This window comes from Sinohyriopsis cumingii, chromosome 12 (assembly GCF_028554795.1).
Source record: "Sinohyriopsis cumingii isolate HCF-2022 chromosome 12, ASM2855479v2, whole genome shotgun sequence".
Lineage (NCBI taxonomy): Eukaryota > Metazoa > Mollusca > Bivalvia > Unionida > Unionidae > Sinohyriopsis > Sinohyriopsis cumingii.
In genome coordinates, this window is record NC_142972.1 from 128,042,620 (window position 1) to 128,067,599 (window position 24,980).

General features: G+C 35.4%; 1 protein-coding gene across 3 annotated transcripts in view; it reads left to right on the forward strand.

The window, feature by feature from the left end:
• Positions 1 to 24,756, forward strand: part of LOC149787435 (protein LSM14 homolog B-like) — a 61,576-nt gene extending 36,820 nt beyond the window's left edge. For all 3 annotated transcript variants that reach the window (XM_089978050.1, XM_089978051.1, XM_089978052.1), the window contains 5 exons: positions 1,151 to 1,393; positions 7,296 to 7,419; positions 12,482 to 12,660; positions 17,210 to 17,313; positions 19,821 to 24,756. In XM_089978050.1, the coding sequence (XP_089834176.1) occupies positions 1,151 to 1,393; positions 7,296 to 7,419; positions 12,482 to 12,660; positions 17,210 to 17,313; positions 19,821 to 19,853 (683 nt within the window). In that variant the 3' untranslated portion in view covers positions 19,854 to 24,756. The remainder of the gene's footprint in view (positions 1 to 1,150; positions 1,394 to 7,295; positions 7,420 to 12,481; positions 12,661 to 17,209; positions 17,314 to 19,820) is intronic.
• Positions 24,757 to 24,980: the final 224 nt, after the last annotated feature.

Genomic DNA, 24,980 nt, shown 5'->3' on the forward strand with positions numbered 1-24,980 from the left:
AGTAATGCGTATGATTGTATGTCCTTATAACATCTGCTGTATGGACAGCGGCTTCAGTAGCACATTGAAGGGGTGGATGGGAATGTGCTAGGATCGGCAACAAAAAAGGGGATGGTTGGTTGACCAAAAATGCATTTTTTTTTTTTTTAAATTTTTTTGCTTAATGGTTAATGAAAGGGTGGACAAAGCAGCCGAAGTCATGCATTTTCAAATAGAAGATTTCTTATACTGACTTCAAATATTGTGCAAATCTGTGTGTTTGTCATACTTAGCAAAATTTGTGTAATGAAAACTCCACACGCACAGACTCGCACATCAAACCCACACAGAGAGTGGCATCCCTTGTATAGAAAAATCTGAGAGATAAACCCTGTTTTATACTGAACCAAGATAAAACGTATCACTCGTTCATTTATTAGATCAAATCTGTTTTAATTTATTCCAGTTATATCAATGTTGCTGTGTTTATGGGTTTATTTGTAAGAGGGATATGCGTATACACAGATGAATATTGTTAGATTCTGTGGGTCCTGGCATTATTTTCTTTTTTCAACAAGTATAATAGGTATAATTAGTTCTTTTTTTAAATAAATTCTAGCAAGATTATTTTTTTCAAGCTATTTGATTGCCAGTCATTTGTCTCTAAAAATCTGTCTATTGTCATCACATTGCATGGCATTTTTTATGTGCACAGACCTTCATCTCATTAATAGGTCAAGGTCAATGTTGATAAATCTTGGGCTGTCAAAAACTGCCCTTTATAAGCAGACATTAGACAAGTTATGTATTTAGTCTCATAGTAATAGACTGTTTTATTTCATAACTGCATTACAATTGATTGATTCAAAGTTAATGAAGAAAGCTCTACATATTAGAATTCAGTCTTGTTCTGCTGTTATATTTGGTAACTTTTTTAATGCCCTATTGAGAGGCCTACACTTTAACCAGATTGGTTCCCCTTTCTTCAACTTTAAGGGTGATGATGTCAAATTGACTAGATTCTAGATTTAACCCTGCATTTGAGATCATGCTTCTATTGCACACGAGTCTTTTATATTTTTCCGTTGATAAATGCTTAACACTTTATGTGGTTCAAGTGCCTTTGCTTTTCTTAATGTCATTCTTATGAATAATACGATTTTTTATGCAGGTGGTTTCTATAGAGGATCAACACGTGGTGGAGGTGGGTCTGTAGGTGCAGGTGCAGGAGGGGATCGGGGAGGATTCCGACAGGGCGGTCAGCGCCCACCAAGTGCCAGAGGAAGGCCCAATTCTAGTCGTCCCCCCCAGGAATCCACACTCAAGTTTGAGGGGGAGTTTGATTTTGAAAGTGCCAATGCTCAGTTCGACAAGGAAGAGCTTGAGAGAGAATTGAGAAAAAAGCTCACATTAGGTAATTTTCTTGCAACAATATTGTAAGGAGGCAAAAGTTGGTTGAGAATTCTTGAAATGGGTATTTTGAAGGCATGTTGAATTAAAGGAGAGATGGATAGTTCAACCTGTATGATTAAATAGCATCTTCACACCAGCAAAATGATACTTTTGTCAAAAAATTGTATTGATTGTAAGGGCTGTTCCAGTAAAACATATATCCCCACCCGCAAAGACTGATCTTTTAAATAACTTCTGAAGGAGGTTGATCGAAACTATTTTGATTTTCATAGTGGAGGGTTGGTTGGGAAAAGTACTTCTGGTATGGGTTGTCAGAAAATCTTGAAAATTGCATCTAAGCCCACTTAGAGGTTTTACTTGTGCAAGTAAAACATCTTGGGTCAGAAATTATGCCAAGACATAAAAGTGCGCCAAATTTTTATGAATTTTCCATACTTTCAAAGCAATGATGCACCTGAACTCCCACAAATTGTGTCAAAGTCATGCATATAAAAATAGTACCTTGTGCAGTATGCGATTTTTATTTAACTTTTAAAGTGGTCGTTGTGACACAATTTGCACTACCATTAGATGTACCATAGCGCATAACTGCACATTCAGTTTCAGGAAGGCAAATGTTTAAACTGCTGGATACTTAAGCTCAACTAAATTTGATTGGTGCATTGGACCCTGAAACAGGTATTTACAGTAATTTAACCTTACATTCATCAGGGAAGTTTTACAAATGTTTGTTTCATAGAAAACTAAAATGGCAGAATCCCAGTATGGGTTGTCTTAAGCACATGATTCAAGTCTTCAGAGGGATTCTGGTTGATGTGTGTGTTAGAGCACAAATATTTTTTCCAGTAATTTCACCGATGGATCAGAAAAAGAAAAAAATCGAATCCTCCAAAGATTCAAAGATAAATACATGAATGCATAATGCAGTATTCCATTCTAGTGCAGCATCATGCCCATTGCATGCTGTGCAGAAACGGTTTTAATATTGGTCATGGTGGTAAATTTGATGTGAAGACACACTTGAAAACAAAAAAACACATCGAATTAGCTTGTCTTACTAACTCCAATACTAAGGTAACTTAATATTTACAGCGGAACTCAAGTGCGGACATGAATGTTATAAATGCAGAGGTGTTATTTACTGAGTTCTTAAAAGATAGATAATGAAGATCTTGCTATTGGTGCAGAGGCAAGAGAATTCATAGAACACGGTTCTGCTCTTGCTGTGAAGTTCTATGATAATGTTAGAGATTATTATGCTACAGCCTGTATTTACATGCTCCAGAAATTCCCATATGGAGATAAAGTGCTTTTAAATGCTTCAGTTGCTGATGTAAATGAGAGTCATAAAGTTTTAAAAGTGTTAGAATCTTTTTCGAATGATATCCCTTTCTATTGCTGCCCTTGTCTACCTTAGATCATCTGGAAGGAGAATTCAACCTGAGAATATACTTAATGCAGATAGAGTTGATGTGCAATGGCACCTTATTTCCCAGCTAAAAGACCCAATCACTGGAAGATATAAATTTCCTCTTCTTTATCAGGTTATGAAAGGTATGTTGGTTCTTTACGTTCTAATGCTGACAGTATTGTTAACAAAGATAAAACTGTATTCAGATCCAGGCTCAGTAACCCAGTACTTAGTACTCGACTGGTGTGCAAAACATTCATGGTCTCGGCTAGTACAAAGTGTTTTGAAATGCAACATGATAATCTGTCGCTTTCTAAAGCTAAAAGTGCTACATATGAAAACATGAAGCAGTAAAGGATGTTAAAAGACCAGAGGGTCACATAAATCATTTGTCAGTGAATTGTTAGCATGTTATATGTGGACTACTCTTTTTATGCTTGGATTGCTCTTTTTGTTCACTTGGATTACACTTTTTCCTCGTCAGTTGTTGGCATTATTAAGAGTCCAAAATTGGGCACAGCAAAATAGGATTATAATTAATGAAGGTAAAACAAAATGCGTGATTTTGGGGACATCACAAAAGCTACACAAGTCAGGGAACCCAGATCTGTTTCTTGCAATAAATAATCATCCATTAGAAAATTTCAAAACATGAAAAGCTTGTAGTTGTGACCATAGATAATTTATTATGGAAAGACCATATTGATAAGCTTTGTAAAACACTGTCATCCAAATTGCCCTACTTGGCAGAATCAAGAAATATTTACCTATGGAAACTCGAAATATATACTATAAGTCATATATTCTTCCAGCAATGGATTATTGTTCAATGTATGGGGAAACTGTGCTAAATCTGAGCTTGTCAGGATTTATAAACTTCAGAAACGAGCAGCATGCGTAATTTTAGATGCATCTATTGATCATCCCTCAAAAGCTTAGAAAAGATTTTGGGAATACACCACTTGTTTGATAACTTGCAAACCTTCTTATAACACCAGGTTTGGCATGGACCCTGAGTTTTAAACCAGAAAATACCAAAAACTGTGATCAAAATTGGTAACGGAAACTAATATATATCCGTCATTTATGGTCAAAAATGGTAGGTAGGACCTTGAGTTTTAATCAACATTATGAAATTGTCATCTTTTAATAGGAAGTCGTATAATTTGTTACATTTTCTTTCCAAACGATATTCTTAGTATGCCATAAATAACGATATTCCTGGAAATTTTGATTAATGAAAAATGAAATGTTACTTATGCCTAGTGTAGGCACTGCTTTAATAAATAAATATCAATTTTTTTTTAAAAATTGTCAAGTGCAATTTGTGCTTTGGTTCTATCTTTTCATTCCTTTTAAGTTTAATTATCATAAATTCAGTGTGTATTTAAACGTAAAATGTATCAATCTACTGATCCATATCTGTGAGGGTTTTTCTGAGAACCTAATCAAATGTGGACCTATCTGACTTAACGGAAGTATTTGTTGTATTGCTACAATAAATTAAAACGCTGGCCTTTGTAGTATCACATTTTTTTTAATCCAATAAAATAGGTGGAATAAAAAAAAAGTTAAAAGGCATGCAAGTTCTTACATGCTTACAATGTAGCATGGTCCCAGTAGTTATGTTGGGTAACTCAGTTCAGTTGATTAATTGAACACTGTTTTAAATGTTATTGTGTATGTACTACCTTAAATTAACTTGCTTGTTCATATCTGTGATCAAAGATAGCAAGGCAACCAAGCCAAAGGAATACTTCATAAAAAAAGAATTGTTTTACAGATATGGACCATTGTTGGCAAATAATGCTTCAGAGAATTCCAAAATTGACACTTGATATATCCTTAAGGATGATTAGAAGTTGAACTATCACTTGTAATGAAATCAAGGCATCAGTATTGTACTAATTGAGATTCGACGTAGACAATAGTCTTAAGAAATAAATGTCACTGGGTTTTTTTTTAAAGAAAAGGAATCTTGTATGGTGATGCATCAACAGTTATTCTGGGTCTCCTGCTTCGCACTACATTATGATATACCATCCGGGAGCCAGACTAATCAACAAAACAAAGCAGTGACATAATACACAAATGTTTTCATGTCATAATGCACAAATGTTTTCGTATACACACAATGGTAGCTGAAAATAGTGGGAACAATAGTAATCATTTAGTTGTTGAAGATTTTGAAAATAGATGTAATTTATATAGAATGATGAACCACTTCAGTAGAAATAGTGCTTTTCTGACAAATATTATCGACACAATTGTGAAACAAGGATTAAATCTTTCAACAACCCACCCACCCCTGTGTGTTTTTGATGGCTACTGGATTTTTTAGGGAGGACCATTGGTATGGGGTCTATGTTTTTGGACCACGTTGTGCGTGAGTTATTGAAATAGAGGTGTAGCTACATTTTCTTAAGTGAATCAAAGCAAGGATGTAAAAAAAATAATTTTTATTACAGCTGTAGGATTTTTGAACAATTTCTTGTCTATTTAATTAACAATTATCTCCTCACCTTCAGCTCAGAGAAATGCATTGACATATTTGAGAATCTGACTTAGAGAATGATTTGAGAATTCTTGATATTGTCCATTTAAATGCTTATCAAGCAGTATGCATCGGTCTCCAGTACCTATTTATGTAAACAAGAAGTCTCCAGTACCTATTTATGTAAACAAGAATTCTCCAGTACCTATTTATGTAAACAACATATGCAACATAAACATCATATTGTAAACACCACTAGTAGATGCTATATTTTCCTAACATAATCATGCTTTTAGTTAAATCCTCTCGGAGACTAACTTGAAAGTGAATCCCAGATACATACCAATATTATGATTTCAATACAGCTGACAAGTTAAATTATTAATATTTAGTCTTTATTTGTCAGAACTTGTTTTAGAAAATATGTATTCATATTGTCACATTTACTGCATGAGAAAAATGCGAGACTAACTTTATTGTATAAAAGATAGAAAGGACCTTGAAAACATGAAAGAAAATATCTATCAAAAGAAAGACTGCATATAAACGCTAAGTAAATGTCTTGATATTTGTATTGTGGAAAGAAACTGCAAAAGATAAAAATTTATGATCTGAACATGACTCCTTGTCAGCAAATTAGCTTGCACTGGGTTATCATATTCTACCCAGACGCAGGCATTCAATAAATAGTTATATATATTGAATCCCTCACTCAATTTTATGGACTTGCCCATTAGGCTGTTACCTTGCAAATTTGAACACCAGTAATGTTACCTACATATATAAGATGACACAAGAGCCAGATAGTAGTTTTTGTGTACTAATAAATTTCTTTTCAAAATTTTATTATTTTGTCTGCTGCAGTCTGATTAGCAAAAATTCAAAGTCATTTGAATTTGCATTTATACTGACATTTCCTCTGAGATCTGAATATCTGGTGGGGGGGGGGATGAATTAACAGTATTTTATTGATTTTTGTTCTAGATATATTTTGGCGATATTTAAATGCAGAGCTAAAATCCATTCAGGTTATAAACAAGTATGCAGAGAGAGAGAGAGGATATCGTTATTTGATTCCATATTGGACTGCAGAACAATATGATAGGTAGCCATTATTGGTTACACAGCCTTAAAATCTGTGTAAAAAGAGGCTTTATCATACTAAACAAAGCTTATATATTTCTTAGGAAAAAAGTTTGAGAAGGTTGTTCAGTTTGCCGCAGTATAAGGTAGTTTGTGATTTATCAAGGTAAACAAAATTTGTGATCGTTTAAGAAAATTTTGCTGAAACCATACAAGCCCATACTTTGAGGTGTACTGCACACAGTTTTGGAGGAAATGATGTCGGCATTCCATATAATCTAGGTATTGAACTTTGATCCTGTGGCAGCACAGGACTGCCTCCTTGCTTTCTGTAATTGTTCATAATAAACCATTATTGTCTTGCTTTTATAGCAACAGATATAGTGAGATGTGGTTTCACATTTAGGTTGTTTTTTAAAACAAAATATATTTCTGCATTTCTTTGCTGTTTTTTTTTTACCATTGGGTTCTTTGTCCTGTTTTTCTAGTGAAAAATAAGTGCATATTTTTTATTTTATTTTTTTACAATGCAAATTACTACTGAGGTGGGTAGAATTCAGATTTAATTGAAGGGTCTCTTTCATTTCTTTTCATTTTTGGTCATCTGCGACGAATTCTGTGTCCATGAAGAGAGAGAAAGGTTAAAACAAAAAGGGCACTCCTGTTTTTGAAATTAATAAAGTCGCCTCAAATGCTGCTTAAAATTTCTTACATCTCTCAATGCTCAATCCAGGCTCTTGACTTCAAAAAATTTAAACAGCTGAAAACAGTATTTGAGCTTTGAGAATATGTAGTTTTCAGAGGTACTATATTTGAGAATGGAAAGCTCCAATTGGGTTGTTTTTGTAACAACTGGTAAAGTTAGCCTTGCATGCCTTAAACGTATTGATTATGGATACCATTTTTTTTTGGCAGATGAAAGTAAAGTGAATGGAGAGAATGAGGAAAATGGACTAGATGAAGAAGAGCCAGTTTTCTATGACAAAACCAAGTCCTTCTTTGATAATATAAGTTGCGAAACAACAGAAAGAGAACAAGGGTAAGTACATGTCAACCAGCATGACATGGGGTTTTAACCCTTTAACAGATCATTCATTATACACCCCACATAAAGTTGGTTGGGTGGATATCTACAGGAGTGGGCTGGTCATGTCATCCACCATTTACACTTTTGATTAGTTAATGCCTGGACCCAATGGGGTATCTTGAAACTTGGTATGATTCTGTATCAAAAATTGTCCTGTAAAAAAAAAAGAAGTGAGTTTATTTGATAAGAGTTTTAGGAGATAGTCTCATTTGATTGTGATTTTCACTTTGGCAGGCTAATTTATGATGGTATTAACTGCAGCTGTTCACATTCGGCTCTTTTTCATTCAGGTGACTGTCACTCCTACTTTTTTCCAGTGGGTATTTCAAAGTTACTGTTGATTTCAGCTAATGAAAACTCCAAGAAATTTCCATCAAAGACATCATTTCTCCTTGGCAGCAGAATTTTCTCTTTTCTGTTGCTGCTATTTTCAAGTAACTCCACTATGTTTACTAGCGAAATCAAATTTTTGGTTTTGTGTTCTCTCTGGGTGTTGATTAGATTTTAATTTTTTCTTATGTTGCCAAATTTTTCTTCAGGCACACAAATTTTGCCAAGACATGCTAATAAAGCAATTTGATATACTCATCCCACTAAATTTGCATGTGCCAAGTGCATTTGCATTATGTCCTTTCTGTGCCATGTAGTCAGATGAGGTGTGGGATCTGGCAGAGAGTACCCACTTTTGTAGCAAGAGAAAGAACAAGGCTCCCTTCTTCTCTTCCCCAGTGAACCCCTATCAGTCCAGGAAGAAATTGGTGGCACTTATCAATTGCAAAAATTACCAGCACCTGTGGGCCAGTGATGCTGCATGAATGCCGGAATCAAGCAGAATTTGTACAATTTCACACACTTGGAGATCAATGATGCATGAGAACACACATCTGATTAGTTTAAAGTTGTGCGTATAATGCATTCCATGCAGTATTGAATTTTTATTTAACTGATAACCCTTAAAGTATAGATGCTTATTGTCCCAAATTTGGTAAGAATATCCTGAATTGCCAAGCCTGCTCACGAATCCTGCTTCTGTATTCAAAAATTGTAATCTTTCGTTAACATAATAATAAACCAAAAGAAATTTTTGAAGTTGAAGTCATATGTGAGTATTTTCAAGTCTTTCTGGTAATTTTTAACATATCACTTACCAGCATACAACTTGAGTGTGTTTTTGGTCTATTCCTGTCATTATGGTAGTGTGCAACATTAGACCAGTTTCTGTTATAATCAGAAAAGTTTGTTTTGGTCCATCCCAGTCTTTTCTGGTAATTCGTGTCATACACATATGTGCCAACAATTATGATTTAGGTGTAATCACTGCCAGTTTTTTTTCTTTCTCACCAAATGATGTTTTATGCAGGCTTTGGTACAATACAAAATTAAAATAAACTTATTCAAATTTGCTGATGTCAATTTTATTATCACCTCTTTAATTCCACTTGTATAAAATAGAGAATATTCTTAAAAGGATGAATTATGTAAGAACAGCATAAGAGTTCTTTCTTATTTGCTATTTATAGCAATTGTATATGATTCATTTCCAAGAAAACCGATCAGTTTCATCAAATTTGACCTATGCTTCACAGATTCATTATATTGATAAGCTAGTTAGTTTGTGGGCCCATCTGTATTTTTAAAGAAAATGGCAAAATGCTTTGGTGCAAGCTGTGGATGTAAACATGATGAAAATCATTAGAGCAGATGGATCTTTTCAACTTCAAATTATATCAGGAAAAAAAGAACAAATCAATGCCACTTGACAAATGTCAAGACATCTCACCTGTCTGTGTGAGTTCGAGTCTCAGGCTCGGCTAACGTTGGTACGAGAGAAAGCCTTCCAGTAGCTTCTCATGGGTCGGTGGTATTAGCAGCTGTCTCGTTGGGCAATCATCATTAGACATGGTCAACCTGGTGTCAGGATAATGTGACTGGGTAGGTTATGATGCTAAATGTTTGTGGCATTAACAATCCAAATCACACACATAACCTTGGATAAGAATCTAAAATTAAACTGTATAGATATTTATATGGTCAAAATGTTAAAAAGGACACTGGCATTGATGAGTTTAAAATCCTGATACATCATTACGGAGCAAATAAGAAAGAAATTGGACATAATAGTCTGCAAATCACCGATTAAAGAAAATGAAACTTTGTCAGAGGTTATGTTCGTGAAAAACATGTTTTGGAGCAGAAGTATCCAAAGACAATACCTATAAGCTGTGGAAAGTTGTACATAACCATAAAGAACTGTTTTCCCAACTTGTTAAGCTGACAATGCTAGCTGCCTTCAGACAGCACACAGAAAGGTGGTCTCAGCACAGAACAGTATTCATAAATAGCTGAGGAACAGATTAAGTTCAGAAACACTCAACGGATTAATGCTTTCAGAACTAGAGGTGACAGCTTTGAAAGATTGATTTAATATAGCTCCAACAGGGTAGAGCAGGAAGAAGAGATGGTTATTGAATTGTTGGATAATATTGAACTATGGCTGTTTCATTCTCCCCGTTTTTTCTATTCCCCTTATTTTTATGGCAAATGGGAGTTCCACCCTTTAGATAAAATCCTGTCAGTATCTAGGGTGAGCAGATCCAGCCTTTCCAGTAGAAGCAAAAGTTCATTCATCTTCAGATTGCTGGGGTCAACCTGTACCCTAGTGCCAGGACCTCAATCATTGGCTGAATTGAGGTCCACAAGAAGGTCCTCATCACTTGACAGGGCACTGTCACCCAGTAACCAGGCAATAGTAACTGGATTTTATCTACTGTTGACTAGGTATCAGACTTTTGTCCTTGCCCTACCCGACTCCTTTGAGGGCGTGGGGATATAGAATAAGCCTGAATCATCTTTTTGTATGTTGTATGAAGCATCTGGGTGGAGGTTGGTTCATTGTTTTGGATTTAATGCTATTTTTCAGCACATGATAGGTTTTACATGGTGACCATTACCTTAGGGATGCTATTTGCAAGCTTTCTCTTACATCCACATTGGCCAAGTTGAGACCCTAACCCACTTACCTGTTTGCTAATAGGTTTTGTTCCATAATGTTGAAGGAAGAAATCCATTTAGTTGAGGGTAGGTCAGTGGTAACCATTTTGCTGCAACATGCTACTAGTGGCCGAGTGGTCTAAGCGCTCACCATTACAGATCGTTGCCATCTCACCTGTCTGTGCAAGTTCAAGTCTCAGGTTTGGCCAATGTGAGTATGTGAGAAAGCTTGCCAGTAGCTTCTTGTGGGTTAGTGGTTCTTTCCGGGGTTTTTCCAGGTTCTTCCTCCTCCATTTTGTACTGGCCGCCATGTATAGCCTATCTTGTGCTGAAAAATGGCATTAAACCCTACAACAACAACAGCAACACGCTAATTGAGCGTGAGCTTCAGCTGGATAGGTTGTTAGAAAGGCCATGTTGATATATAAAGGCCCTGTCTGATCAATTGGCTTGTCATGCCAAGCTTTATCAATATATTAAAGGCTTCATTTTTACTGATGTCCATTACAAAGGTCACCATTGGTTTTAAACAAAATGTACATACTGTGGAGGTTAAAGTCCTCAGGAGCTGTGGAATCTAAGATTATCTCCAGTCTGGAGAGGACTTCTGGAACAAGATCTGATTGAGACAATCTGTAAAGGAACTGGCACAGACATTTTCCAGGAACATGGAGTCTGCCAAGCAATGTTCCAGAGTCCCCTGTCTCTGCCTCCACCTATCAGGTGCATTCCCCTGCTTCGCCCAATATGTCTCACACCACTCCACCTCCAGGACTCAGACTGTGACACAGGCTTATCTCCCAGTAAAGGACATGGAGGCATCGGAATTTAAAGCTTAAATCCTAGTGACAGTCACCTCTTGTAATATCTCTTCACTTGAAGGTTTAATCATTGTTTTCATTGCCTACTTGAGGTTGTGGCAAAAATGTCAATATCATTCTCCATGTAGCTTCACCTCTGCAAGAATGCAACCTAAGGTCTTGCTGGACTAAGCAAGAACATTTAGTGGGCTGCACCACCTAAGGTGGGATGCTTTTCAGAGGTCGTTACCATCTGTAGCATCACAGGATAGGAGAGACCTGCAATGCCACTAGCTATTACTTCACATTTATCTGTAGGTCATTCAGTCCAATATTTTTTTAATGAAAATCTAATCACCTCAGTAGAATTCAACTATATTTACCACTTGTACACTGTCACCTACAGATTATAGTTGTTACATATTGCAAGTAATACATTGAGGTCTAAAACCACGTGCAAACTATCTTTACAAATGGCACATTAATGTGAATATTTTAATGGGGGCTGTGGCATGACAATTCCATCAAAAGTACATATATTTTACGTGTGAGGAAATAACATAAAATGTGTGATAGTATTGAGGTATTATCACTTTTAATAGATGGATGTTATATGAAACTGATAGAAAATATTTATCACAAGAAAATGTTTCATTTTCATCAGTTCTAATATTGAAAAGTTCTATGATAAATAATGAAACCATAGCAAAGAATAACATGTAGCATGAATGACCATGCATTGAATTATTCATGGGTAATTACAGATCCATATTACTATTGTTTTTAATTTCTCCCCTTTTTATGGAGGTGAAACTAACATACTGATGTTGTAATTAGTTAACTAAATTGATAACTCACATCATTGGTTTTCAGAGATGGAGGTCATCAAAGAATGTTGACTGAGTGGGGATGTTAGGTTACATCAAGGCGATAGGCAGGGATGATGGTGGTAGTTATTGCTGCCAATCTGTGCTCTTAATGTTGTGTACATTAGGAACACATCACAGTATATGCAGAATTTAACTTTTTTTTTTTTGTAAGGTACTAGTTTTCATGGATCTTGTGCTTGCTCACACCTTGCATTTAAAGACACAATTAGAACTGTCCCTCTTTGGAAACTAAATGACCAATTCTCCAATTCATGAATTTAAGAATTAAGGAATTGTATTTGGAAAAAACTTGTATTTCTATGAACTTCAACTTTTGAGTTATAATTTTGATAGGAGAAGTACAAGAACCAGTTGGCGAGAAGAAAAGAAGCTTAATGTTGAAACATTTGGTATCTCGGACACAAGACGAGGCTACAGGGGCAGGGGAGGTTATCGTGGAGGGGGAGGTAGAGGCAGCTATAACAACTACAGAGGCGGTGCTAGAGGAAGAGGTGGTGGTGGTGGATTTGGAGGTAGGTATTTTTTTGTGTGTAAATATTGTCTGACAATAGTTAACTGGATTTTCACTCCATCAGGCTAGTGGTATGTTGGGACCTACAGTGTGTTCTACCCCATATTATGATTTATTGGATTCTTATAGACAAAGTTGTTGACCCTGATTTCTATGATGGGGGGTTGATGTCTCACTGCCTTAATATTCAGTGTAATTTAGCTCTTTTCTGACTATTGCCAGGGGAATTTTCAAAAACATGTATAGATGAGATCCAATATTGACACTGTTGCACAATTTGCATACACCAGTGCATTTTTTCTGTCTCAGAGAAATCCAGGCACAGTTGAAACCAGGAGATGTTCTAGATTGGTGGAGTTGTCTGTCATTTAGTTGGCCATCTGTCATGAACATCTTATCAGTATTTATCTTGAATGCATAGTCATATATAAGCATGGGATTTTCACTGAAAGATTTGAGATATCTAGTTTGTTGCAAATAAAAACGGTGCTGACTTGACTTTTTATATGGACACCACAATGGCATTTTTTGAGAATCTCGCTATCACTGCTTCTCCTGGATCACTTGTAATAGAAATTAAGTATTAAGAATCATAAAACCTGGTGAAGGGACACATCTTTACAAGTACTACACACGCATTACAATAGGAGGTCACTGAAGCATATTTAAAGTTCAGTCATGCCACAATCATGAAACTAGGTCATTGTATGCATTTCTATTAATACCACTCTTGTAACAAAGGTAACAGTTCACTTTATTTTACTTGCCTGTGTTCTAGTTTGGGTGTAGCTTTTGACTAAAGCCATCAAATTTCTAGAAAACTTCTACTGGATACCTGTCAATTCTAATGATTGGTTACTGGGTACCGGAACAAAGGGAAATTGTATTAAATGCATACAAACCTGAAGTTAAGTCCACATTTTGTTAAAATTTGCAGTATCCTATAAATGTCACTACCTATAATCATCTTGTACAAAGTTCAAGAATTCTTCGTTGTCTGATCCAGTAAACTTTTTTGGTCTAGTAATCTTAAATATCATCCAGCTCTCTTTTCTTGGCCTCACTGTCATCAGTAGAGACAAGTTTGAGCTTTATAAGTAACACTTTTTATCATACAATTTGTGAAATCTAGTAGAGGTTGCAAATGAACACGTCAATTGTTTGGCAAAATTGAACAACCACCCACCCATCTTGTTACTATCAATGGGTGGATACCCCATTACCCGGATACCCATTGGCATCTTGTGACCAAATTTTTCTTCTGTTTGGTACTGTGCACCCGGAAATGTGAAACATTGTAAGAAGATACAGTACTTTAAAATTAAGCATTTTGACCATATTTCATGCATTTACTGATTACTGATTGAATTATTAAACAGGATGGTTGTATACATTTCTCATACAAGTTAAGAGTCGCATTTTACTGGCTTAACATTACGTTTTTAAATTATCACATGAACTTTTTAATGCAGCATGCATGCTCTCCTATCTGTAATAATTAAACTCTACGAGAGGATTGATCTTGAGTACTACTGCGTCCTTGCGGAAGTCAGTTATCACAGTCCAAATTTTAAGCTTCATTGGCTCAAAGTTTTCATTTGATATTTTCTCAAGCACTGTTCATGCAGTCCATGACAGTATACATCTCTACCAGACTTGTTCAGCAAAAGAAACTGTGTGACATACTTTATCTTCTGTTACACCTTAAACCAATGATGACATGGGTATTTTTTTTATGTTGAGTCCCACCTAAAGTCATGAAATTTGGCAAATGTATCTTGTTCTGCATCCTTATTGATCCATATTTTACGATTAGTTTATGCTAAAATTTAATATATTGGGTGCTGTTTATATTCCTGTATAACTGTATGCATCTTTGTTAGTATTAACTTTGTATTGTACCTGTGCATGAGCATGGGAGTTCTAATGATTGGACATCATGCTGCAATGATGATAAAGCATTCATCTTAGAATTTTAGCTTTTCTGTTCATTGGCCAGAATGTCTATTTGGTCTTAAATTAAAATAGTGCCTATCTGATGTCCACCAATTCAACCATCTTGAAATCTTGTCACCACTTCTTCAGAATGGAAAGTTGTATTGACATTGGGTTTTTGCCAGTAGACTTCTAGTTGGCTCTGAATGAAAATGATGCTACTTGCCTGTCCATTATGGTCATCAGAGAGGCTGTCTTGAAAAACTTATTGATACTCATGAATTGCCTTTGCTAGCCAAGGTTCTGATAATGTTTAACCCTATCTACACCTAGAGGAACAAGCAGATATTTTAATGCTTCAGCAGGGATGGTCCTGGCTTTTAAAAAGCTGTCGCCAAAAAAATCGCCAACCTCAATATTCTGTCCCCAATTTTCAAAAAGTGTCGCCAGAACAAGTAGTGTACATTTTTTCAAGTGTTAATTTAGTCTATTAATGTAACAGGCAATGAAAATTACAAAAGATGGGTTAGTTAATACTCTAATTACAACAAGCATTAACAAAATGTTACCAAGTGTTACATGAAGATCGTCACGATTTTATGGCTGCCCACTTGTTGAATGCAGTTTCAAAGTCTAATTTTTCACATCTGTACATGCTGATTCTTATTAAATTCTCGAGAGATGAGATGCAGAGTTTATTTCTGATGTCAGTTTTTATGAGGTTCATCTTACTGAATCCATGTTCACAGTCTACAGTGCTGACAGGTGACACTAGTAGTCTCTCAGCAGCCCCCCCCCCCCCTTATGGCTAGCTTCACAAAGCTTGTAGTGAATTGCTTCCTAAATCCCAAGAATAATCACTGAATGCTGTATACATTTTCTCGACAAGCAAAATAGGATCTCCATTCCCACGAATGAAACGTACACGAGTCAACACCTGGCAATATTGGACCGTATATATAAGCATAAATTCACACCCAATTTAGAGATTCTTTCACTCCTGTATTTTGAGAAATAAATAATTATTATTAATTATGCAAAACTGTTTGGTTTTTTTTAGCTATTTCTTGTTGTGGAGTTTAAGTCTCTGCAGCCGTAACACGGACTGGTGGCAATAGGAAAAGATCAATGAGTAAAATGCTGTACTGGCGACAGATATAATTGTGATTGAGATTTTTTCCATTTGCTTTGTATTTATGCTCAGTAGTCGGTACTTCAAAGGTTATCAGTTTTCTATGAAGGTTCAACAAAACTACTGTATAGGTATATGTAAAAAAAAAAAAAAACAAGGATTAGCCATTCAATTAATTGTATCTGTTCTATTGGCGTCTTCAGAAGTCGGTCAGTTGTAGGTATAGTTCGGTAACATGATTGACTGTAACACAGCATACAGTACTCAGCCCAGATGTCAGCATAAGCAGATTATGATGTAACAATGCACTGTAAAGATGGGGTTGTCAATACGAACAAAGGATCGTTTGTGTTACAGATCGATTCCAGTGCATTGCTTAGTCAAGTTTGTGGCTTCCTTTCATTCTCCCTTTTAATTTATCCAGTCCAAATCCATGATTGTATGTACAAATTAAATAGCCAAAAAGTCTGTCACCAAACAAATCGCCAGATGGGATATTTTTGTCGCCAATAAGGAAAAAAAAATCACAATTTGCGACATTGGCGAAGCCCAGGACGATCCCTGCTTCAGGTCTGTGAATTTCATTGGATGCTGTGGCAAGCCACTAACCCTTTGAACACTGTTCCTATATGATTGAGACAAGGGGAGCTCATAACTTGAATGGAAACGGTAATAAGCAAATACACCTGTAATGGCTTTTGATACTTAGTCATACTTTCAAATGTTAAACTTGCAAAGTATCCTTTTGAAGTCAATTACCTCCTCCATTTCTGGCCTATAAAAACGCACTGCTGTTGCATTCTATTGGTTAGTTGGCATTACTTACTAAGAGAGGCAACTCCTGAAATCCAATACATGTCTCTAGGATAAAGCACTAAAATATCTGCTTGATCTGCCATAGTGTAGATAAGGTTAAGATATTGGAACCTTGGCTAGCAAAAATGATTATAATGAATAGTCATATCAACATGGGAATTTACTCTGCAACATGTTAATATTACAGTGTCAAGTTAACTTTATTGGCACCATTTTCTGCATAATCGTTTTGAGGCTTTAGATGGGCAAGTGGTCCAAGGTGCTAACCTTTACAGATCGCTTTTGTCTGTCCACATGGATTTATGTCCTGAATCATCTGTGGGTATGTGAGAAAGCTTGCCAGTAGCTTCCCATGGATCTTGTTCTTCCCAGGTTATTCCTCCACCAAATATACAAGTTGTCATGTATAGTCAGTCTACCATGTACTACTAATGGCACTAAATCCCACAAAAACAAACCAATTGTATCGTTTATAGTGGCTGCTGGAGACAACTCTAAACTTCATGGAGGTAATTACTGTTGTGGGGTTTTATTGGAGGGGGGTCACTCATTTTTCCAGGCTTTCATATCTGCTGTGCTTGTGTTGTGATCAGAATATATTTTCATTTTTCCTGTTAACTTTATCTTGCTATTTTCAAGATGCAGAGGTTTGTGGATTATGTTTCAGGAGGCCGACCACAGGGTTTTGCACCAAGAGGTGGCAGAAGGAATCAAGGCTGGGTAGACTACAACTATGAACCAAAAGGAGAAAAAAGGCCACCAGGAAACAGAGTATGATTATATGTCTCACTCATTGCTATGCATCAGGCTGGAGTTGTACTATACTACACAGTCGCATTAAAAGGGCTCTCCTGCATATATTTTCAAAAATTTAATTTGCTTTCATTTTTAGTTTTATTTGAAATGTAGAAAAAGTTTAAAATTAAGTTCGTGTTTAATCTGATAGCTGAATATTGCATTTATAGACTGCCACACATCGATGTACTTAAGGGTTTCCTCGTCTTAAAATAGAATTTGACTATACTAATATGATCATGTAATAAATCAAAATAATCTACAGTGTGAGGGTGGAAATTGATGCTTTCATATTAATTAAGGTGATGATAAATGACTACTAGTGTTGCGTATGGGATGAAATAGTTTTAATACACAGTAGTATGCTTTTCATCAATAATGGGAGTTTTAATAATGCAGTTTTAGAGCAGTGGATAAAGCAAGTAGTTTGTTGTGTAATGAAATCATATGGGTCATTTCAAAGTGCTGTGGATTGAATGTGGATGTTGTAATCTATTTTTCTTTCTCTCTCTCTCTCTCTCAAAATTATAAAAGGGATGAGCCTTCTATTTATATATACAGTACACCAACATACTCATCCCAGCTTCACACTCAGTGCAAATTTAACGTTAATAGGCGAAGCTTTAGAAGAGTTTTATCATGAGTATGCAAGACAGAAATAGCCACAAACAGAAATGGACAAAGTAAATAATAATGTGGACTTAGTACAACAACGAATATTCAGAAGCTCTAAGCACTTTACAGTATTAGCGGCCAATGTGGGCATGTGAGAAAGCCTGCCAGTAGCTTCTCGTGAGTCGTTCTTTCTGGGGTTTTCTCGGGTTCTTCCTCCACCATTTATACTGGCTGAAAAATGGCCTTTAACCCTACAACAATATTAGATAACATATGAACAGGTACAGTAAGATTTTTTTAAAAGCACCATGAAATTACGAAACCATAGCATGCTGACAATAATTAAGGAAGTAAACATGATATATTTTAAAGCTAAATCTTCAATAACATAATATCTAGACATTGATTTCTGTGAATATGTTTGCCCAAAGGTTTATGAAAAACGTCTTAGAGGTACTTCTCAGACACATCAATGCCTGCCATAAATTCTCCATTTCAGAGCTTCCCCCCCTCCCTTTTTTTTTTTCTTCTTTTTTTTTTAGCAGCCCTGTCACAGATGGGAAGAGTGCTGTGATGGCCTGCTGTCCCAGCCATTCCCACAAACTTGTTAGCGCTATTTTTAAACTACCTGGATCATTGCCATATAACAGTAGACACAAATTTAGCGCAATATCCAGTTGGTGCTAGGGGCCCAGAGTGGCCGAGTGATCTGAAGCGCTTTCTGTTACCGATCACTGCCATCTCACCTGTCTGCATGGGTTTGAGTCTCGGATTCAGCCAATGTGGGTATGTGAGAAAGCTTGCCAGTAGCTTCTCGTGGGTTGGTGGTTATTTCCGGGGATTTCCCGGGTTCTTCCTCCACCATTAATACTGGCTGCCATGTATAGCCTATCGTGTGCTGAAAAATGGTGTTAAACCCCACAACAGCAACAACAACAACCAGTTGGTCCTTAAAAATAAAAAATGTCTACTTGGTATACAATATGGCCCTCTTGAAAATCTTGTAGCTTCTTCAGAACATATGGCATTTCAACATTGGATCTTCACAGAAAGATTTGCAATCTCAGGTTGGTCTTAAATAAAGATGGTGCTGATTTGACATTGATTTATTGATTTAAAGAGATGTATTAGGAAATAATGAGTCCAAGAAAGTTCATCGATTTTTTCAGTTCAAGGTCATGAGCAGTTTCAAAGAACTCTGAACATTTAGAATGTTTCCTTTAAATCACAACAGTTATGGAAAGTCTGTATTTTGTATAATGGTGACCTTGAAAGTATTTTTTTTCCTAATTTTGATATTGCATGTGCTGGAGTGATCTCAGGAGCTTACTTTTACAGGTCACTGACATGTTGCCTCAGTGGATTCAAATATTTGCTCAGCTAAATTGAGTATGTGAGAAAGGTTGACAGGATCTTACCATGGGTCATTGGTTCTTCCTCCACCAGATACACTGGCCACTTTGTATAGACTGTTATGTGCTGAAAAGTAGCATTGAATCCACAAAACTCTCTTCCCAATTTTAATTATTCCTGCCATAATACAGAGCGCATTATGATTTACATTTTTACCAGTACATCAAAGCAGCTAAGCATCCCGCAAGAATATATCATAGAAAAAGCAAAACTTTTGGGAAAGGTACAAAACTGCATTTCAGACTGATTATTCCACAAGGGACAAAAGTGGTGATCCATATCTTATTGTATAGAGAGTAGAATCCAGAAAAGAATACACTGCCTAACATCAAGAATCTGGGACTTTTTGATAAAAAGTTAACTGTGAACAGAATTTTGGGTGTTTATAGGGTATTTCAATGGGGTGTTTCATAGTAACAAATTTGGCTATTAATTGTCTTTATGTCTGATTACAGAAATCTGCTCCTGTGGAAGAAGACCAGTCTTAGTTGAACAAATTCTTGTACTAGAGATGCAATACAAGAGCCTGGACTGTCGACGTAGAATGTTGAACTTGGTGCTCCTGAATTCAAAATTACTTTATAACTAATGACAAGATGGTCAGAGTACAGTATGATGATTGAAGGAACATCTATCCATGAGTGCAGTGAATGGTTTTCACTGAATATTGTGCAAAAGTACCACTAACTGAGAAGACAATTCTGTGATTCACTTGTTCAAGGAATAGCCAAAGTTTTTGGTTATGATTTTGATTAATTTTTGAAGAATCTTTTGATATTTTGACATTTGTGTACAGTAATTTAAATAGAGATATGCCACCTGAATCAGTTTTTAGTAAGTGTGGCTCATTTCTCTGAAAGTCTTTAGCAGACCTTGTTTGGAAAAGTAATGGTTTCTGTATTGAATTTGGGTTTGTCCAAGTGTATGAATATCATTGATTAGAGAGAGTTAAAATTGAGCATAGTATTCAGTTTACACTGAGATAAACATGCACCTGCACATAATTGAATGCCCCTCAAATTCAGATAAGGAACTGTTTTATTTGTATGGGATATGATAAAGTTTTCAACCATAGATACTCTTCAGTATTAATGTTACTACCCACACGTACCATCAATTTGTACGAGTTTTTTGCTTAAGACTGCAGGAAAAAAACTCCATTTTTCACTATTTAATCCATATCAAACATTGATATTAATTTTTCTTGTTAAAACTATGAATACAGTTAACAGTTCTGTGTTGCCTTCAAACCAATTGTCACTACTTTCTATGTTATATTCTCAAAGAAAACTTAAAAGTACTTCTGCAAAAGTGTATCATTGCACATAGCCACATATTTTCCCCAATTTTAGAACTGTTTTCAAACTTTGTTCTTGCTAAATAGTAAATGTAAGGTATTTTTTGTAATGACCGTCTGGAGCATATGGTTATTGTAACTTGTTTATTTGCAGTGACAACTGTTTTATGACCTTGGTTATGATAGTAGTTTAGGTCACAGTTTTAATGTTCTCCACAAATTATTCGATTTGTTAAATATTTCAAGCACCTTCCTACTTGTCACATGAAGAATAATGGCCATTAAACACCTGTAAAAGTCTTTATCAATATTCTTAAAACCTTTTTCAACTTCCCCTTCAGTGAAGCTGTATTGTAGAACCTGGATGATTTTTTTTATAAAATAGAGTACTTACCTTAGCCAAGATTTAATAATGTAGGTGCATAGTTAGAGATACTGATTGACTTGAGAAAGGCAAAACTTACCCAGGATATCCACCTGGACCTTGGAGACATTGTTTTTTTAATGAACACACTGGTCCTATTATTGCCAGACTATATGTTGGATGTTGCCAACTCCTAAGGAAGGACATTTACTTTATTACAGAAGGTTTTACCTTTGTTTAGATTTGTGCTGGATAAAAGGTCCTGGTCTGACAGTCATAAAACTTCATAAAAATAAACCGTTTGTGCTGATTATTTGTAACGAGATAGTTGGATTAAACCCATGTTTTGAAAAGAAGTTGGTTATTATGACTTGCAGTTTAGATATACTGATTTTAAAATTGATTGTTTGAGAAGAACAGTTTCAGGAATAGTACAAACTTGAGTAGAGGAAGTACTATGTAGGTAGGGGTTGTAGAATGCCATGAAAACCTGACAGGATGGTGTTCTGTACCCATCATATTCAAGCACATTTCCCAAAATATATAAAAAGCTACGCAAAGCATGACTTGCATTTATGTACTTGTTAAAAGAAAATACATCATACCTCGGCCATTCGGTAACTTCCTTTTTTTTTTCCTGCAAAGTTTACTTCCTGCTTCTCAACAATAAAAGTTCTGTGATATCAAAGTTCCATCAAGCCTGTAACTTAGTTCCACCTACAGCTAATCTGATTAGCCCATTATGAAAGCATTTGAGCATTAATTTTTCTACAAGATGGGGGACATTTTGAAGGAAAAAAACATTTTTCCTCTGCACATTTCGGTAGAAATACTTCTTGTTTAATATAGAATGTCACTGATGAATTAGATTAATCCCAAGTACACATTTTGTCTTTAATGATCAAGAATTATAATTAATAAATGGCAGTAGTGTATAGCTTTAAAGATCAATCAATGCAAGTCATTCCTTGTCTAACTTATTTTCATTGTGGACACTTGAACACGACATGGGTATGGAACACCAGGCTGACAAGTTTATACCCTGCTCATAACACCTGCTATGGCCACATACACTCCACTTTACTGAAATTTCTGATTTAGGCTTATATTGTTTGGATTCTTTCTTTTTTTTTTTAAATGCTTTCAAGAAGGATGTAACAGATAGAATCTTAGATCACTTCTGTGTTCAACAAATAAGTATGATCGGTGAATTCCAGATTACATTGTGCATTTTACCCAAGTTATAATGTGCCAGAAGATCTGGGGGTGTGCAGTATGTTAGGAATAATCAGCAGAACAAACAATATAGACATTGATATGTGTGCACCTGGTGTGACAGCAAGTCAGGGTCCCTATTGTTTTTACAGTTTTACTAGGTTTACCACTGAATATATAACTTCCATGCATTTCCAAACTTAAAAAAAATTTGGATAACAATTATAAAAAAGTTAAGTATAGTATTTTTGCTTTGTAGACTGATTAAAAGAAGGGTGGTGCTAAGTAAGTTAATTGTAAGTTTTGCTTTACCTTAATTAGAACTGTTATATATTTTCACCCAAAGAAAATGTTTCACCAAAACAAAAGGGTAATATAGATAGTTTGTGACTAGTATCTTGATGGATGAAAATATATATTCATGAAATATTTTCCTTGATTTGAACTATTAGGTTTGTGTGAACTCCTGCTTAGGACCTTTCATGAAATGCAGTTGGTAGTAGCGGTTAAACTGATGGTACAGTCTGACTTCATATGCAAATATTTTTCATGTTAATCTTAAATTATTCAGTAATTAGACCTCGGAGACAATCCAGATTTTTGGAGTCATACCAAATGGTATGCAGTGTTTCTAAACTTGTTAAATTGTTGTCATGTTGAACTTGCAAGCAAGAAAAATGACAGAAAAGATAAATAAATAATAAAATGTATAACAAACACAAGTGTTGTGGTAACATAGTGCAATACAATGGTATTAATATTATGTGTTACAATCTTTAGTTTAAAAATGTCTGGATTGATGCTCACTCTTGTGCCTGAATAATTCTATATATGCTCTGTTTTAAAAATTATAAAGGCAGCTTATTCATGTATGTAGAAACAAATTTTGGTTATTTTTGAGGCCGAGTTTGAAGCACGTAACTTTAGACACGGTGACACTGGTGATATGATATTAGTATAATTAATGTTCTACCCATATGACCTGTCCCACATCTTACAGATTTATTATTATCTCAAAGATGAGCTGTTGAGAGATGGTAAATTTCAAAGTGATGTAATATTCTTTTAGAAGAATTCTGGCAATTTTATATTACTGAACGGTACTTCTGTTATTTATGATTATGCTATGCAGGAGGCGAAAATTTAGCTGGCTTTTCTTTATGAAATCATTTGTTGTATGAGATCAGTCTTGTGAGATGTTCAAATGCTATCAAGAGTATTATTATTTCAAATTCATTTTTCAACTTTGTTTCAATCCTGTAATTATTTCACAATTTTTCCATTGCATTGAAACAGTGCATGAAATGAAAGTGCACTCAAGATGAATGATGTTTGTTTACTTTAATTTTTCTTTAGTCATACACAGTACTGCTGTTTATCTTTGTGCTTGTGTAGCTCAATCTTAACAAACTTGTGAGCCTTAAGTTTGTTCTTGTGATTTTCCTTTTGAAAAGTCGCTTTGTTTGCTGAAAGGGGTAACTTGAATTTGGAGTTGTATGATCTTATAACAAGATTGTAGGTAAGAGTTTGTAAAAATTTTTTAGTACAAAGCTTGCTCTCAAAGTCTGACATTTTTGACAGTCAACAACTCCAAAGTGTAGTATTGTAACACAATATGTATTTTTACGACTTTGCAGGGTTCATACAGTCTTTGACAGTTTGAGAAAAATGTGTTAGCATTTTCAAGGCCTTGAAAGTTTGGGAAAATCGAGAAGATTACCCTGAGGTCTTTAAAAGTCTTTGAAAATTGAAATAGACCCAAACATTTTAATTACTTTCCATAATCACAAATAAAATTCTCCAAGGTTGTTAGATTCAGATGTAGTCGAGTTTTCCTTGTTTCTTACTTTTGATGACCAGTTCAGTTTCATTTCATCATTAAACAATATTGTAGTATTTTGTATTCATTGTTTTCTCATAAAAATAACATAACTTGTATAACAAATGTTAGCGAGAATAGGTCTTGGAAATCCATGTTTGTGGTCTTTGAAAGTTTGGGAAAAGTCTTTGAATTTATCATTCAGAATTCAGTATGAACCCTGCTTTGTTCTTCAATTAAACTGCTGGATTTCAGTTATATATTTTCCTAGTAATATATGACTTTGACTTGACAAGAAATGTTTGAAAAAGTATGGGGGGGTAGGGGGGACAAATGAAACGGAATGGACCCTATTGCCTCATGACCCTGACACAGTTGAGCAATAAGCTGGAGTAAAAAGAAAATTGTATTTTCTAAGTAAGGGGCTTGATTGGGGCAATAGTTTGTCATCAGTTAGTTTTGAATTTATACTTTATTGTAACATATAAGTCTAAACCTTGGCAGATTGATGAACTTTTCATTTCATATATGCTATTTTAGTGTCGATAAATTGAACTGTCAGGCTTGAAACCCATAAAATAGGTGACAAGTTTACCCTAAAAAGACCACATAGAAATACATTGTCCAAGATTTGCTGTTAATTTAAACAAACCTTTTCTTTACAACAATGCAAAAAATAAAATCCAAGGAAGCAGATGCATTGTTTTTAGTCTTATTTTTTTTGCCCATCAGTTTGTGATTTTATTCTAGCTTGCTTTGCATAGGTGATACAGGAGTATCACTTGTCTGATGTGGTGATTATTGATATCGGCATAGCCATCAGTGTTGTTTGCATTTAGCTGTTTTTCAGATACCACTGCACATGCATTTGTGAAACCTAATGGGTGTGTATTCAAATGCAGTCACAGTGCTCTTTTCAT